The 13,587-nt window shown below is 40.5% G+C and overlaps 1 protein-coding gene across 7 annotated transcripts in view; it reads left to right on the top strand.

Annotated features, from left to right (window-relative positions):
• The window catches only part of LCLAT1 (lysocardiolipin acyltransferase 1), a 177,894-nt gene extending 164,532 nt beyond the window's left edge, over window positions 1–13,362 (top strand). For all 7 annotated transcript variants that reach the window (XM_029938012.1, XM_029938007.1, XM_029938011.1 and 4 more), the window contains one exon: window positions 11,868–13,362. In XM_029938012.1, coding sequence (XP_029793872.1) covers window positions 11,868–12,370 — 503 coding nt within the window. In that variant the 3' untranslated portion in view covers window positions 12,371–13,362. The remainder of the gene's footprint in view (window positions 1–11,867) is intronic.
• The last annotated feature ends 225 nt before the right edge of the window (window positions 13,363–13,587 follow it).

The raw sequence follows: 13,587 nt of genomic DNA, 5'->3' as shown, positions 1-13,587 counted from the left end.
TAAGACCTGCATTTAAGAGTTCGTCAATTGAAGTTTGGAGTGACCCCCAGTATTGATCCATTCTCTTCACCACCACCTCACTTTGTCCTTTGCCATAAGAACTCATTAAAAGAAAATACAAAGACAAGGAAGAACCAATGATTACTATTTCAAATAAAGAGCTTCAGGCTGTAAAATCTTTTCCCTGGTAGAATGTTTAATCTGGTTGTTTGGGAGAACACAATATGAGCAGAGGGTGGATGAAGAAGTGGGAAACAGTCTTCAAAAGAGGCATAGCCCTTCTCTCCCATCTCTCCGCATGCCTTCCATCACCCAGATGTCTTGTGGATTAATAAGCCCCTACTGTAGAATGCATACATCTGTGGTGGATCCATCCTGGTTGATCCAGAAACCCTCATTTATTGAGATCTCTAAATCTTACACTGAAGTCAAACTTACTGAATGGGAATCCTGATTTTTAAATGATTAAAAACAAGGAGGCTTAATTCTTAGATCATCCAAGGAGAAGGTGTGGCACAGGAGGTGTGGCACAAGCCTAAGGCAGTTTGACCAGGACTTCTGAGGAGCCGTGTGGCTCCGAGCACAGAGCCCAAGGCCAGGGCCAAGCTCATTTGCACCCAGAGACCTTTGCCTTCTACTCGTCTTGCTCTTGAAGACAGCAACTTACACCCTATCAGTAATACCCCATATCCTCAGCCAAACTTCCTTTTCCTCTTAGAAAAGATGAAATTGCAGAGAAGATTCTGTAGTCATGTTAGGCTTTGCTTTGGGAACTGCCATGCCCCCCTTCCCCAATTGAGCTATGTTGTTATCAGCAATTTTTTTTAAAGGTTTACAAGATTGTAGCTTAGATACTCCACTGTATTTTAGATAGCCACCAAAAGCTGGTGGTAGGGCCTAGCTTGTGATTGGGTGGACCAAGTAAACTTATTCCAGGAGTGCATAAGATCTTTACAGAAGATCTAATCATTTATACTTTAAACCATAACAAAGCTTTTACTCAGAACATGTGTATGATTGTGCTTGAAAGATGAAAATAATAGTGCAAGGTTAAAAGAAACTTGTATAGAAACATCAAGATCTTTCTTTCATTTGCGTAGAAGTGGTTTCTTTACAGTACTAGACCACCTTTATAAACTGGATGACCAACACGCCCTTTCTGGGTTCTGGGAGCCTTCCAAGAGAAGCATTATTGATTACAGATGAGGAGCCTGAGGCCCAGGAAGGTGAAGTAACTTGCTCAAGGTCACATGCCTGGGTATAAAAACAGGTCATTCTGACTCTGTAGCTCCTGTTTTTAATATGCAGCTCTTAGAAGGTAGAATACGGTAGTGGAAAGGCTTTGAATCAAATGCAACTAATTGCTGATTAACTGTGATCTTCAGCAAGTGACTTCACTTCTCTGTGCCTCAGTTTCTACAACTATAAAAGAGAGATGATACCACAAGGGTTGTTAAAGATCGTATTTTAGGGCCTCCTAGGTGGCTCAACAGGTTAAGCATATGACTTTGGCTCAGGGTCATGAACAAACAGTTCATGGGTTCAAGCCCTGCTTTGGAAGTTCTGTGCTGACAGCACAGACCCTGGAATCTGCTTCGGGTTCTGTGTCTCCCCCTCGCTCTTCCCTTCCCCCACTCCTGCTCTGTATCTCTCTCAAAATAAACATTTAAAACAATTTTTTAAAAGATCATATTTTAAAGAGTCTATATCCTGATAAGCTGCACGAGAACACAGACCTTCCTTTTACTCACCAGTGTGAATAAAGCCTACAGCTGTGTCTGGCACAGTGACAGTATGCTCAGAAGAGAAGTTGAATTCAAAATCCTGGCACTTGGTAGGCGTTCAATAAATAGTAATGTCCCTGTGTGACTCAGTCTGATTAAGCATCTGACTTTGGCTCAGGTCATGATCTCATAGTTCATGAGTTTTAGCCCCCTATCGGGCTTTGTGCTGACAGCTCAGAGCCTGGAATCTGCTTCAGATTCTAGGTGTCCTTCACTCTCTGCCCCTCTCTTGCTCACACCCTGTCTGTCTCTGTCTGTCTCTCTTTCTCTCTCTCAAAAATAAATAAAAACACTTAAAAATAAATAAATAAATGGTAATGTCCAAATGCATTATTAGTCACCTTCAACCCTAACACCAGAGCAGGGAGACAATAATTGTGGTCTCTGATTAACTCATTTAATTCGATGACCAGCAAATTAGTAGAGGATGCATGTGCTGACACTTCTGATCCTTTCATCGGTTACTGATGCGTGTCCAGCAGTTCGGGAGCATCTAAACAAATTTGTTGAGTCCAATGGTGACCAATTATATTTCATTACTGCTCTTGTTTTTCACACTGCATTTTAAAGGTCTTCTCTCAACATCATTTTAGCACATCTATTTCTTTTGAAGAATAATGGACAGAATATGAATTTTTCAAGGAATACAATACATTCATATCATCAACAACACACTCTACAGATAAACAAGTGTAAGGAGCAGTTGTGCTTAGTAGGTCCTGGAATGAATTTGGAACTCGGATTCTTGTTCTAAGCACATTTTGCTGTTTTATTACTGGCTGTCTATTTTTGCTTTGTAATTTTACCCTAAAATCCCTGAAATTGAGAAGATGTGGCACCAAAGTACCGCTGCGGGTTTGGCCTGCCTAGAAAATTAGCGCCTGTGCCCTTTTGTCCCGATCACACAGTAATGACATAATAGTTTTCATTTCTGGTGAAAATAGGCTTAATAATGATATTGGGTGGCTTTTGAATTGACCACAAAGTTTTATCAGCACATCTCTCGTATTACAGTACATTTGCACATCCACACTCTGCTCTAGCTTGTGTATATGTAGGAGCGGTTTGGTCACGTGTAAATTCACCTAATTTTCATCTCTTCCAGATTTATGATTCCTTTGCTCTCGGTAATCTTAAATATATCTCTTCTCTTTTTTCCCTTAAATCACATTCATAAAGTTTAGTAGTTTAAGGATCTTGTTTATAAACTAGCTTTTGGACTTTTTTATTCTTTCACTATTACCTAGTTTTGTTTCATTCATTATTGCTTTTTATCTGTAGTAATTTTCCCCCTATATTTCCCTTTGGATTCAGCCACCCCACCCCACCCAATTTCCAAGATTAGTAATTTCTCTCTTTTTCCTTTCTAATAATGAAGCATTTATTGTTGAGTACAGCCTTCACTATATCCCATTGATTCCATTTTTCATTCTTTTTTTAAAGAAGTTGATAATTTGCCTTTTGAGGTCATCTTTGATCCAAGGGTTATCTACAAGTGTTCTGTTAGAGGGGACATTATATTTTTGTTTTTATGGGATTTTGATGTAAGGATGTGGCTTATAATATCTGAACTTTTACAAAATGGGTTTAAATCTTGTCGCCAGACAAGAAATCCTATTTATTGGTGTTCTGTGGATGCTAACCCCTCTAAAATATTTTTGAAAGACCTATAGATCTATATACTCTTATTAAATCAAATTTACCAAGAGTTATTCAATTCTTTCATGTAATCGGTTTTTCGGATTGGAGTGACCTATTAGGAAAGACACTGAAGCCTACACTGTAATTTTAAATTCTCTTTGCATTTCTAATGTTTTTCCTTTTAAGATTTAACGACTACTTTGGGTCATATGGATGTTTAGCTATTATATTCTTTAACCAAGAAAAAGTTTTATTGTATCCATAGATGCTTGAAAAGATACTTGAGAAACTTTAAGCCATTCCTAATAAAAACTAGAACAAAATAGAAGTTAATAAAATATACTACTTACTGTTTTACCAAAACTCCAACAGCAATGATCTGCTAATGCATTAAAACCCACAAATCAAATCAGAACTATCCTTCTTATTAGTAAGAAAATGCTAATGAAGGCACTAAGAGAAGACCACCTTAGGGGTGCGTGGGTGGCTCAGTCTTTAAGCATCTGACTCTTGATTTTGGCTCCTGATCTTATGGTTTGTGAGTTTAAGCTCCACATCAGGCTCTGTGATGACAAGTGCAGTCTGCTTGGAACTCATTCACTCTCAAACTTAAAATAGCATATTAAAGACTACCTTAAAGATGAGAAAGTTTAATGTTCAACTGTATTTGTTGCTGACAGAAAATCTAGAAAGTCAAAAAGAATGTAGGGAAAAAAAAAACCCAAACAACCGACTTTAAGAAGAAAATTTGTTAGGATGGCTACATATGAATGTACAGCGAACAGATTTCTCTCTAGCAGTAATTGCCTGAAGGCAGAAGCAGGAGCACATATTCTATTCATAGTCACAATAAAAATTCTTAAATTATTTAGGAATAAATTTTAAAAGCCACAGAAGACTGAAATCTTATTGAAAATCATAAAATAAGATTTGAACAAATGGAAAAGCATACTTTTTTCTTAGAAAGAAGACAATAGAAAAGTGTCTGTTCTTTCAAAGTTACAATGTAAATATAATTCAAATGCAATTTCAGGGTAAGTTCGGTGATGGGGGAGGGAGGATGGTTATTTTAGAATTGAATTAAATGCTCTTAAGTTTACATTGCAAGACAGTTGCCAGCAGGAATCAAGTACTGTATGGGGGGAAAAAAAACCTGGCAGATTTGCTTTACCAGATATAAGTCACTAAGAAAATCAGAGTGGTCTTGGAACCGGAATAAACACAGATAAATGGAGAAGAGTGGAGGGAGACTAGGTGTTTATACAGTTGAGTGTTGAACATGTGACTGCGTTGGCACTTCAAAACTGTAGAGAAAGAGGAGTTATTTCCTAAAGGATGCTAGAAAAACGGATGTCTACTGAAAGAAAATTACATTATAAAATTAAATGGAATTAGAGAAAATATATAGAATATACCTCCAGTCTAGGAACAGGGAGATTGATAAATAACAGCTACAAATAATAGAAAAACTTGTGTACACACACATACTTACTGGAAAAGATGCCATCAATAGAGACCATAGGTGATGGATTTGTAAGAATATTTGCAACCAAAAAATGCAGAGGATTAATAATCCATGATAAAGGAGGAGGCTTGCACATTTGACTGAATAACATAGAGGAACTGGCTAACAGAAACAAAGCTGCTTTCATAGAGTAGTAAATCCAACAAAATCAATTCACTGTGGCCAGGGAAGCACCCATGACTTGCTGATGAAATCAGTGTGAAGAAATGATTTACAACATAAAAGGTGGAGTTCCTACAAACCAAGAGATACTGGAATTTTAAAGGCAAAGATATGACCAGTATGTACATCCGATGAACTTGTTTATCTAGTCAAGGACAGACTAAAAAATGATATAATTTTTAGCAAGTTGCTGAAATGTAACACCAAGCATTATAAGTAAAAGTATGAAAATCACAGATCCTGTGTTTTTTTGTGTTTTAATTGAATGTTCTAGAGGTCAGTTACCCATATTTGGCAAAAAGTGTTAAGGTGTTCATATTCTTTGATCCAGCAATTCAATTCATTGGAATTTATTCTAGAAAAATCACTATCATTAGTTATAAAAAGATCAGTTTAAATGTGGTTTATGTGGAACACCTTAAGTATCTGAAAACATGAATTTTTAAGATTTCTATATAAGCAAATATTATGCATCCATAAAATGACATTTTAGAAAATCTTTAATGGCCTGAATGGAAAGATGCATGAAAAAACAAGTTATAAAACAATACGTATAGTATGGTCCTATTTGTTAGAAGTTTACAGATCTCTTTCAGGGCGTATGCTGATGTATGTATATGTCCATATGTATGTGAGTCTGGCCTCACCAAGTACACAGTATTCTGATCTTGCCTCAGATCATCTATTAATACACCAATATTGTAAGTTGTGGAAGAAATCAAGAAGTTTTCATTCTATCTAGAAAGTGAAACCTGTTTTAGAGACCCAGAGAATCAGGGTCTATCAGATGAGAGATTTTCAGAACTGAAAAGATTTCACATATTTATACAAAACACTAAAGCTAAACAGATTTAGGGTAGGAATGTGAAAATATAGGTCCCTGAAATTCTCTGTAGGAACCAAAGTCAGTTTGGATAAGCAAGACTGTTCTCGAATACATCATTTTTAGTTTCACCTTTCCAGATAAAAGTTGATTTTTTTTAACATTTACTTTGAGAGAGCCAGCGAGCACGCGTGCACATGAGCAGGGGAGGATTAGACAGGGAGATAGAATGCCAAGTGGGCTCAGCGCAGAGCCCGTCACAGGGCTCGAAATCACGAACTGTGAGATCACCCAAGCTGAAATCAGGTATCAGACACTTAACAGACTGAGCCACCCAGGCGCCCCTGAAAGTTGATTTTTAAGCATAGGGTGGTTCTTTCTTAGAAAAGGAAAAGGTACTAATTTTGACTTCTAAAAGAATAGAAGCAAGGTGAGGCAGGAGGCCAACAGTCCTAGAGCACAGATCACCTTTGAATTCTGACAGCTGGCAGAGGATTACTATCTACGCTTACCTGACCGTGTCTAAGGGGGAGTTGGTAGAGACGAGAGAAATGTGTATCTGAAGAAGAATAGAGCCTCCCTCTAGAGCCAAGGTTGGTCTCTTCAATGGGCCTGCTTCCATATTGTGGGAGAAGCGTGACTGCAATTGGAACATAAATCACAAGGTGTGCTAGAGCAGACTTGGAACCCCTCCCGGAGGAAGGGAGAGTCTAGAGGAAGGTAAGTCCAGGGTAGCAGCCTAAACTCTTCTGGTGCTCTGGGTGCCCACTCCAGCCGAAGGAATAGTAACAGGAATCTGAGCACATACCATATGCCAGGCCTCTCTCTGAGCACCTTACAGTTCTTATCCTGGCCGATCCTCACAACACCCTAGCAGGGTAGGGATTGGTATTATCTACACATGCACTTGAGGCTTATGGTAAACACGCTAAGGCCAGAGAGCTGATAAGAGGTAGGATCAGAAGCTGTCTGCCTCTACTTTTCATTCCTTAAGTAATTACTCAACTTCTAAAAAAGGACAAATGAATAATGTTCTCAGTAGGAAGTAGTATTTTCTCTAAGAAAATGGGACTGAGTCCCAATGCCAGTCGATTTTAAGTGGATCGTACATGCCCTATTATTTTGAAGCTGAAAGTTGTATTTATTGGTATTGTTAGTCTAAATATATCTAAATCTGTCCATTCAAAACCATTCTTCAAAGTATACGGATTAGTGCCAATTTGTCATGCTTATTAGCCATGTACTATAACAGGTCAGTGAAAGTGCCACAGTGGAGAGCTGTTGAGTTACTAAACCCAACTTTTATCATCTTCAGGTAATTTTTTTTAAATTTGAAAAATAGTGCACAAAACCAGGGGCTTTGGCATTTTCTTTGAACACAAATGCATCTTAGATGACAAGCTACTTTATTTAAAAGTCTCCAATATGTGTAGTTAGATTTATGGATTTAGATCTAGATAATGGGAAGTAGGCTTAAATGTATTTTTTTTTTTTTTTAACATTTATTCATTTCTGAGACAGAGACAGAGCATGAGGGAGGGGCAGAGAGAAGGAGACACAGAATCTGGAGTAGGCTTCAGGTTCTGAGCTGTCAGCACAAAGCCTGATGTGGGGCTTGAACTCATGGATCTCGAGATCATGACCCAAGCTAAAGCTGGGCACTTAACCAGCTGAACCACCCAAGCACCCAGGTTCTGTGTATTAATTTTTTTTAAGTATTAGAGTGAAATCCAAAATAAACTTTTTTGTATATTCTCCATATATTTTATTGTAGAATGGGGAAAGAATAACGTTGGTAACCGAAATATAAGATCACTCTGGGTTAAGAAGAAAAAGTTTGTATTTCTGATATTCTGCCACTGACCTATATAATTGGATGTATTCTCTAGCAACTCTGGGCAGTCAAGGATTTCTTTGCCCAATTCTTTCATTGGAAACAAATGTGTAAAGAATTGGTTCTTTCTCACTCCCAGTGAGCTTTTCATATTGAAAGGACTCTACTTGATTGCTTTGAGATGCTCTTTTCTGCATATTACATTTGTAAATTCCAGTCCTATCTTTTAAACCCCTGTAGGTTTAAACTTTAGGTTTAAGTAACCTGAACGAAGTATTAAATATTCCTTCAGTCTCACCCTTAGACTAAAAATTTAAGATTTTAAGTAATGTGTGTCCTATTCTTCCAGGAGAGGAAAAAAAAATATATGGGTCCACATGAGTGTGGTTGTTCTAACAGAGTAGTAGCTGAATATAATAATAAAGTTCGAAACTTTCCAGAAGACACAGTATCAGGAACAGATAATTTTCTAAGCACCTTATAGGCAGATGACAGGTGGCTAGATAGTTGAAATTACACATCTAGATGCTATTTAAAAAGCAAGGAAATCCAGTAAAATGGATTTTAATGATAGCAGCCATCTTAATTTGCATATATTAAAGTCTCTTGTTTTCATACCAAAAGATTTAAAGACCACATAAATCCTTTGCACTTGAAGGAACTTAATGTATTTTTGCATTACTTTACCCCTATTACAAGCTGATAAATGAAACGAAGGCACATTCAACTTTTGACTATGCGCGCATTTCGCATTTCGTTATGGTCACTTAGGAATGAAGCCTGCCCCAGGGGCCTGCTAACCCTCACCTGTTACCTTCCGGGAGGAAACCAAGGGCTCGTGTAGTAATATGGCTCCTCTTTGGGCCATAAAGGGCTATGTGTGGCTCTGGGTTATCTGGAGACAAGAAACTTAATATCAAATTTACCAAGTTTCAAGATACCTCCAGGGTGTAAGGGCCTTTCTCCATCTTCTCTCTTGTTCTGGCTTTAATGCATTTCTGAGTCTGTGATGCTTAAGGAAGCAGTGCAGCTCAAGGGAAGTGAGAAACCAGAGAAGCTGTCACTTCTCCCTTCCCTGGTTCTCCACACTCAATGTTAGCAGCTAGTGTTTATTTAGTACTTACTATATATTAGACCCTATTTTATGTGTTTTTATATGTATTAGCTCATTTAATGCCTTCCACAACCCTGTAAGTTAGTTTGTAGATCCAGGAACTAAGCAAGCTCCAGAGACAAGTCATTCAGTCAGCTAGTAAGAGGCAGAGCTAGGATTTGAACCCAGACAGTCTCCTTTCACAGTCCTGCATGCTCTACACAGCAGGGTTTCTAGAATTTATCACTTAGGAACATTTCTGTAAGTGGTACAGACACGGTCCCAAACTTGCAGTTTGTATACTGAACAGACAGGTGTTTGCACACACGCCTTGCCCTATGGGTTGTCCAGAAGAAAGAGCAAGCACACGTTAGTTTCTTCTTAATATAGTCTGTCCTTTTGATACCAGTTTGTGAGCATTAAGAGCCACCTGGAAGGCTGGCTCCTACGAGCCACTGCTCCTCCGTCAGTGCGGTGTGACCAAGGATGGTGGCAGCTGCCAGGGGGAGGGGCGATACAGAGGCCATGGACGAGTGAGGCTGAGGAGACCAGCAGCCCTTTCAGAGCAGGGTCTGGGCAGGTGAAGCAGAAATGTTGACTGATTGCCGGCGGGGTTGCAAGTAAATGAAATGTACACTCAGTTCTGCAACAGGAAGCTAAGCGGACTGACAAGTGACAAAATGCGTCCTCTTACTTCCTCCATCGTGAGATGAAGTGGACTCCCCACTGGAGTCAGAAAGACCCAGCTTCACCTTTTTCGTGGGCATTCAGATCCAACTCCACTAGAGCCGTCCTGCCCGGGCCTTCCGTCCACCTCCACTCTCCTATAAACAATGCTCATCCCTAACTGTCCTCCAGTTTTTGATCCAAGCCTTGTTGACACAGGTATTTTCATTTTAGACCAGTCCTTATTAAGGGCTGATGAAATCTGTCAGACAGTTATGAAACTAAACTGAAACTGTTCCTTACCCTGAAGTAAATCAGAGTAAAGGAGCCAGACAGTAGACATTTACAGAAGACTTAAAGAATCATTAAAAAGCAAGGCGAACAACCTGTAATAGTAAGATCAATGGGAAAGGTAAACATGGTGAGTAAAGGTGGGCAAGTTGCTTTCCGTCTTGCCAATATTGAGGCAAAACTTACATGGAGTGAAGTGCATGGGTCTTTGATGTGCTCCACACTCTAATCAAGATCTTGAATGTTTCGGCCACCTAGGACACTTCCTCGTGCTCCTTCCCAATCAGTTCTAACTGCCCATGGCAGCTAATGTTTGGGTTTCTGTCCCCACAGATTAAATTTGCCTGCATCTTACATTTCTATAATGACTCAAAGCCCAGATCATAGTGGTTCTCACTGGAGAGAGCATGGTATGGAGGAAAGCAACATTCAGAGACTGTGTGCCAACATGCTATGTGCATGGGGCAAAAAGCTTAACCTCTCTGGGCCTTGTACACAGGATTGCACTAGATGATCCTCATGTTTAAGGATCTAATTCTCTTGCTCCCTTCTAATCTCAGAGACACCACCATCCACTTAGAACCCTGAGCCAGAATATAGGAGCTCATCCCACCTTATCCTCCCAGATCCAGTTGACCACTCTTCTGTCAGTTCTCTTGTAATGTTTTTAGACATGTCACCTCCTTTGGGCCCTATCTCACTGTCATTTCTTACCTCATCATGATTATCAAATTCCTCTTACTATCCCTCTTGCCCATGGTCCCTCTCCAGACCACTTTGGTCACCGTCCCCAAGGTAATCATTGCCAAAATGAAATACATTCTCGTCTTTCCTCTGTTTATAATCATTAAGTGCTTCTCTACCATCTAAGGTGCTTCTTGGTCACTTACAGAATGGAGTTCAAATTCTCAAGTTTGATAGTGAAGGCCTTTACCAGATGCCTCCAGGGTACTTCTGATCCCCTCAGCCCCATGGCACTCTTCGGGCCCACTGTACCTGCCTAGCCAGCTCCCTCCCCGCCTTTAACTCCCTCGTTAGGGCATTATGTATGCAGCCTGTCTCCGGATTCCCTATCAACTCCTGAGTGAGATTGGAGATTGTGTTTTTTTAATTTTTTAACATTTATTTATTTTTGAGAGACAGAGACAGATCATGAGCAGGAAAGGGGCAAAGAGAGAGGGACACACAGAATCAGAAGCAGGATCCAAGCTCTGAGCTGTCAGCCACAGAGCCCGATGCAGGGCTCGAACCCACAAACTGTGAGATCATGACCTAAGCCGAAGTAAGATACCCAACCAACTGAGCCACCCAGGCGCCCCTGGAGATTGTGTTTTATCCATCTCTCTTTCCCCAGCATCTGGCATGGGACCTTGCTGAAAGCACTTGAGCCCCAAGTAATTAATCAGGAGACTGCTACGGATAATGGTATCCTGCCTGGCAGGGTCTTTCTCGGACTTCCAGCTGATACAGTTTAAAAAAAAAAAAAGCAACAGAAAAATCACACCAAAAAAATGTTACAGATTTAAAAAAAGAAACATATGGAAGTTTTCATGCGTTTCTGACCACTTCACTAAGTCTAATTCTGAGTGTTTCTTTCCAGTAGCTATCATAGTAATAATGAGTTAAAGGTGAGAAATTTTATGTTTTTATTTTGAGAGAAGGTATATTAATAAGAGGTATCAAAGCAGTGACTCCCGCTGGTATAAAAGGGCTAGTCCTGTGCTCTTTTGTCTCAAACCTGACCTAATGTCCTTATCCGTTTAGTTCTAGAATGGCAGGTTACCGTTTCTGTGAAGATAATTTATTTTCAAAGGTCTATGGTAATCAGCAAGCAGATAAAAGCTAAAAGTGACTGGTATGTATGTTGACCCACAGGGCTAGGAATGCCCGGATTTACATAGCCCTTGTTTGTCCACCATGGCTTGCTGTGTCCCAATTCTGCGCCCGCCCCCTCTCCCCCCTTCTGGTCCCACCTTACAGTTTGAACCCGCTTTACTGCCCCCACTGGCCATCACTCAGTCTGTCTCTTCACCTTCTCCTAAACCTAGGGAAGAACCTGGACGCCGTCCATGACATCACGGTGGCCTACCCTCACAACATTCCTCAGACGGAGAGGCACCTTCTCTACGGCGACTTCCCCAAGGAGATCCACTTCCACGTGCACCGCTACCCCGTGGACACCCTCCCCACCTCCACCGAGGGCCTTCAGCTCTGGTGCCACCAGCGGTGGGAGGAGAAGGAAGAGAGGCTGCGCTCCTTCTACCAAGGGGGGAAGAACTTTCACTTCACCGGCCAGACTGTGATCCCACCTTGCAAGTCTGAGCTGAGGGTCTCTGTGGTCAAACTGCTGTCTATACTTTACTGGACCCTGTTCAGCCCTGCGATGTGCCTACTCATATATTTGTACAGCCTTGTTCGGTGGTATTTTATAGTCACCATTGTTGTCTTTGTGCTACAAGAGAGGATATTTGGTGGACTGGAGATCATTGAACTTGCATGTTACCGTTTTTTACACAAGCAACCATATTCAAATGTAAAAAAAATTAAGTGAGCTCCTAGGGTAACAACCCAAGGGTATTTTGCAGATATGATCGGGCCTTTGTAAATGGAGGTGCATTTTTGCATGACTATGTCAGATATTTCTACTACCATCATTATTTGTTAAAAGATATTTTGCACTTAGTTTTGTGGGAAAATATTGCTACACATGATTTTTTTTAAATATCTGAATGTAATTTCAATACGCGTAGCAGGGAGCGATCGCTGTGAAATAACTCGGGCCAGAGTTTTATTAAGCAATCGCCAGGCTGTTAATAAGCAAGGTACACACACATGATTTTCCTAAAGGCTCAATCCTAGTCCCTAACCAATTCCCCAACCAACTCCCCAGAAAAGAGGCAGATCTGGGGCTTGGGAGAACTGGCTCCAGTCACGTGCTGGCCCTTGACGATTGAGGTGAGGACCCTTCTTCCCAGCTCCCTACCTCGTTACTGTCCCCATGCTCATTTCTAAGCCAATCAGACCATTGCATCCTTCCTTAAGGCCAGAGACAAGAAACCCTTTGTCCTTAAATTAACCATTTTGATAGGAAGCCCTTCATTATTCATAAAACCTTGACATTTATCCTTGCACGGACCTAGACATCAGAAGACCACCTGTGCCCTCTTTTCACATGAAGACCTGGACGTGTCTCAGGGAGCAACGACAGACTCTCCACTTAGAAACCTTAGTTTGAATGTTTCAAGCTAGGAATTAATACAGCTCTTCACTTCTACTTACGGTTGCATGCTCAGCGCTGGGTTCGCCACAGCTCGTTGGCAGGTGTAGCTCTTTCTGCCTCGAAATCGATTTACATCAAGTCACTTACCTTTCTGAAGGAACGGCGTAGTGAAGGTTCTACGTTCTTGGAGTCTGACACTCTTGAAGTGGTGTCTTTTGAAATATTTCTTTAAAACCTGCCCCCAAAGAGAAAGTTATATTTCCTGTACGTGCATACGTGTTTATAGCATCTGCCATTAAAACAACAGCGCTTGCAGACCGGGCGGTAATGGTCTATTCTAAATCATTCAACCCTCGTAGCCTTGACATGGTTTACTCTTAAAACCAAAATGGCAAGATGAAAGTGAACCCCTTTTTAATGACAACCAGGCCTCACTCGCTTTTTAGTGTAAGTTAAATTTCAGTACTAAAATTCAAACCCATTTTTGACCGATTGTTTGCCTGCGTACTCCTGGAATTGGAGCCCATGGAAAATCCAGAAAACCAACA

Source organism: Suricata suricatta, chromosome 4, assembly GCF_006229205.1.
Source record: "Suricata suricatta isolate VVHF042 chromosome 4, meerkat_22Aug2017_6uvM2_HiC, whole genome shotgun sequence".
Lineage (NCBI taxonomy): Eukaryota > Metazoa > Chordata > Mammalia > Carnivora > Herpestidae > Suricata > Suricata suricatta.
The sequence above is the reverse complement of the archived record's forward strand: the minus strand, read 5'-3'. Positions and strand labels throughout refer to the sequence as shown.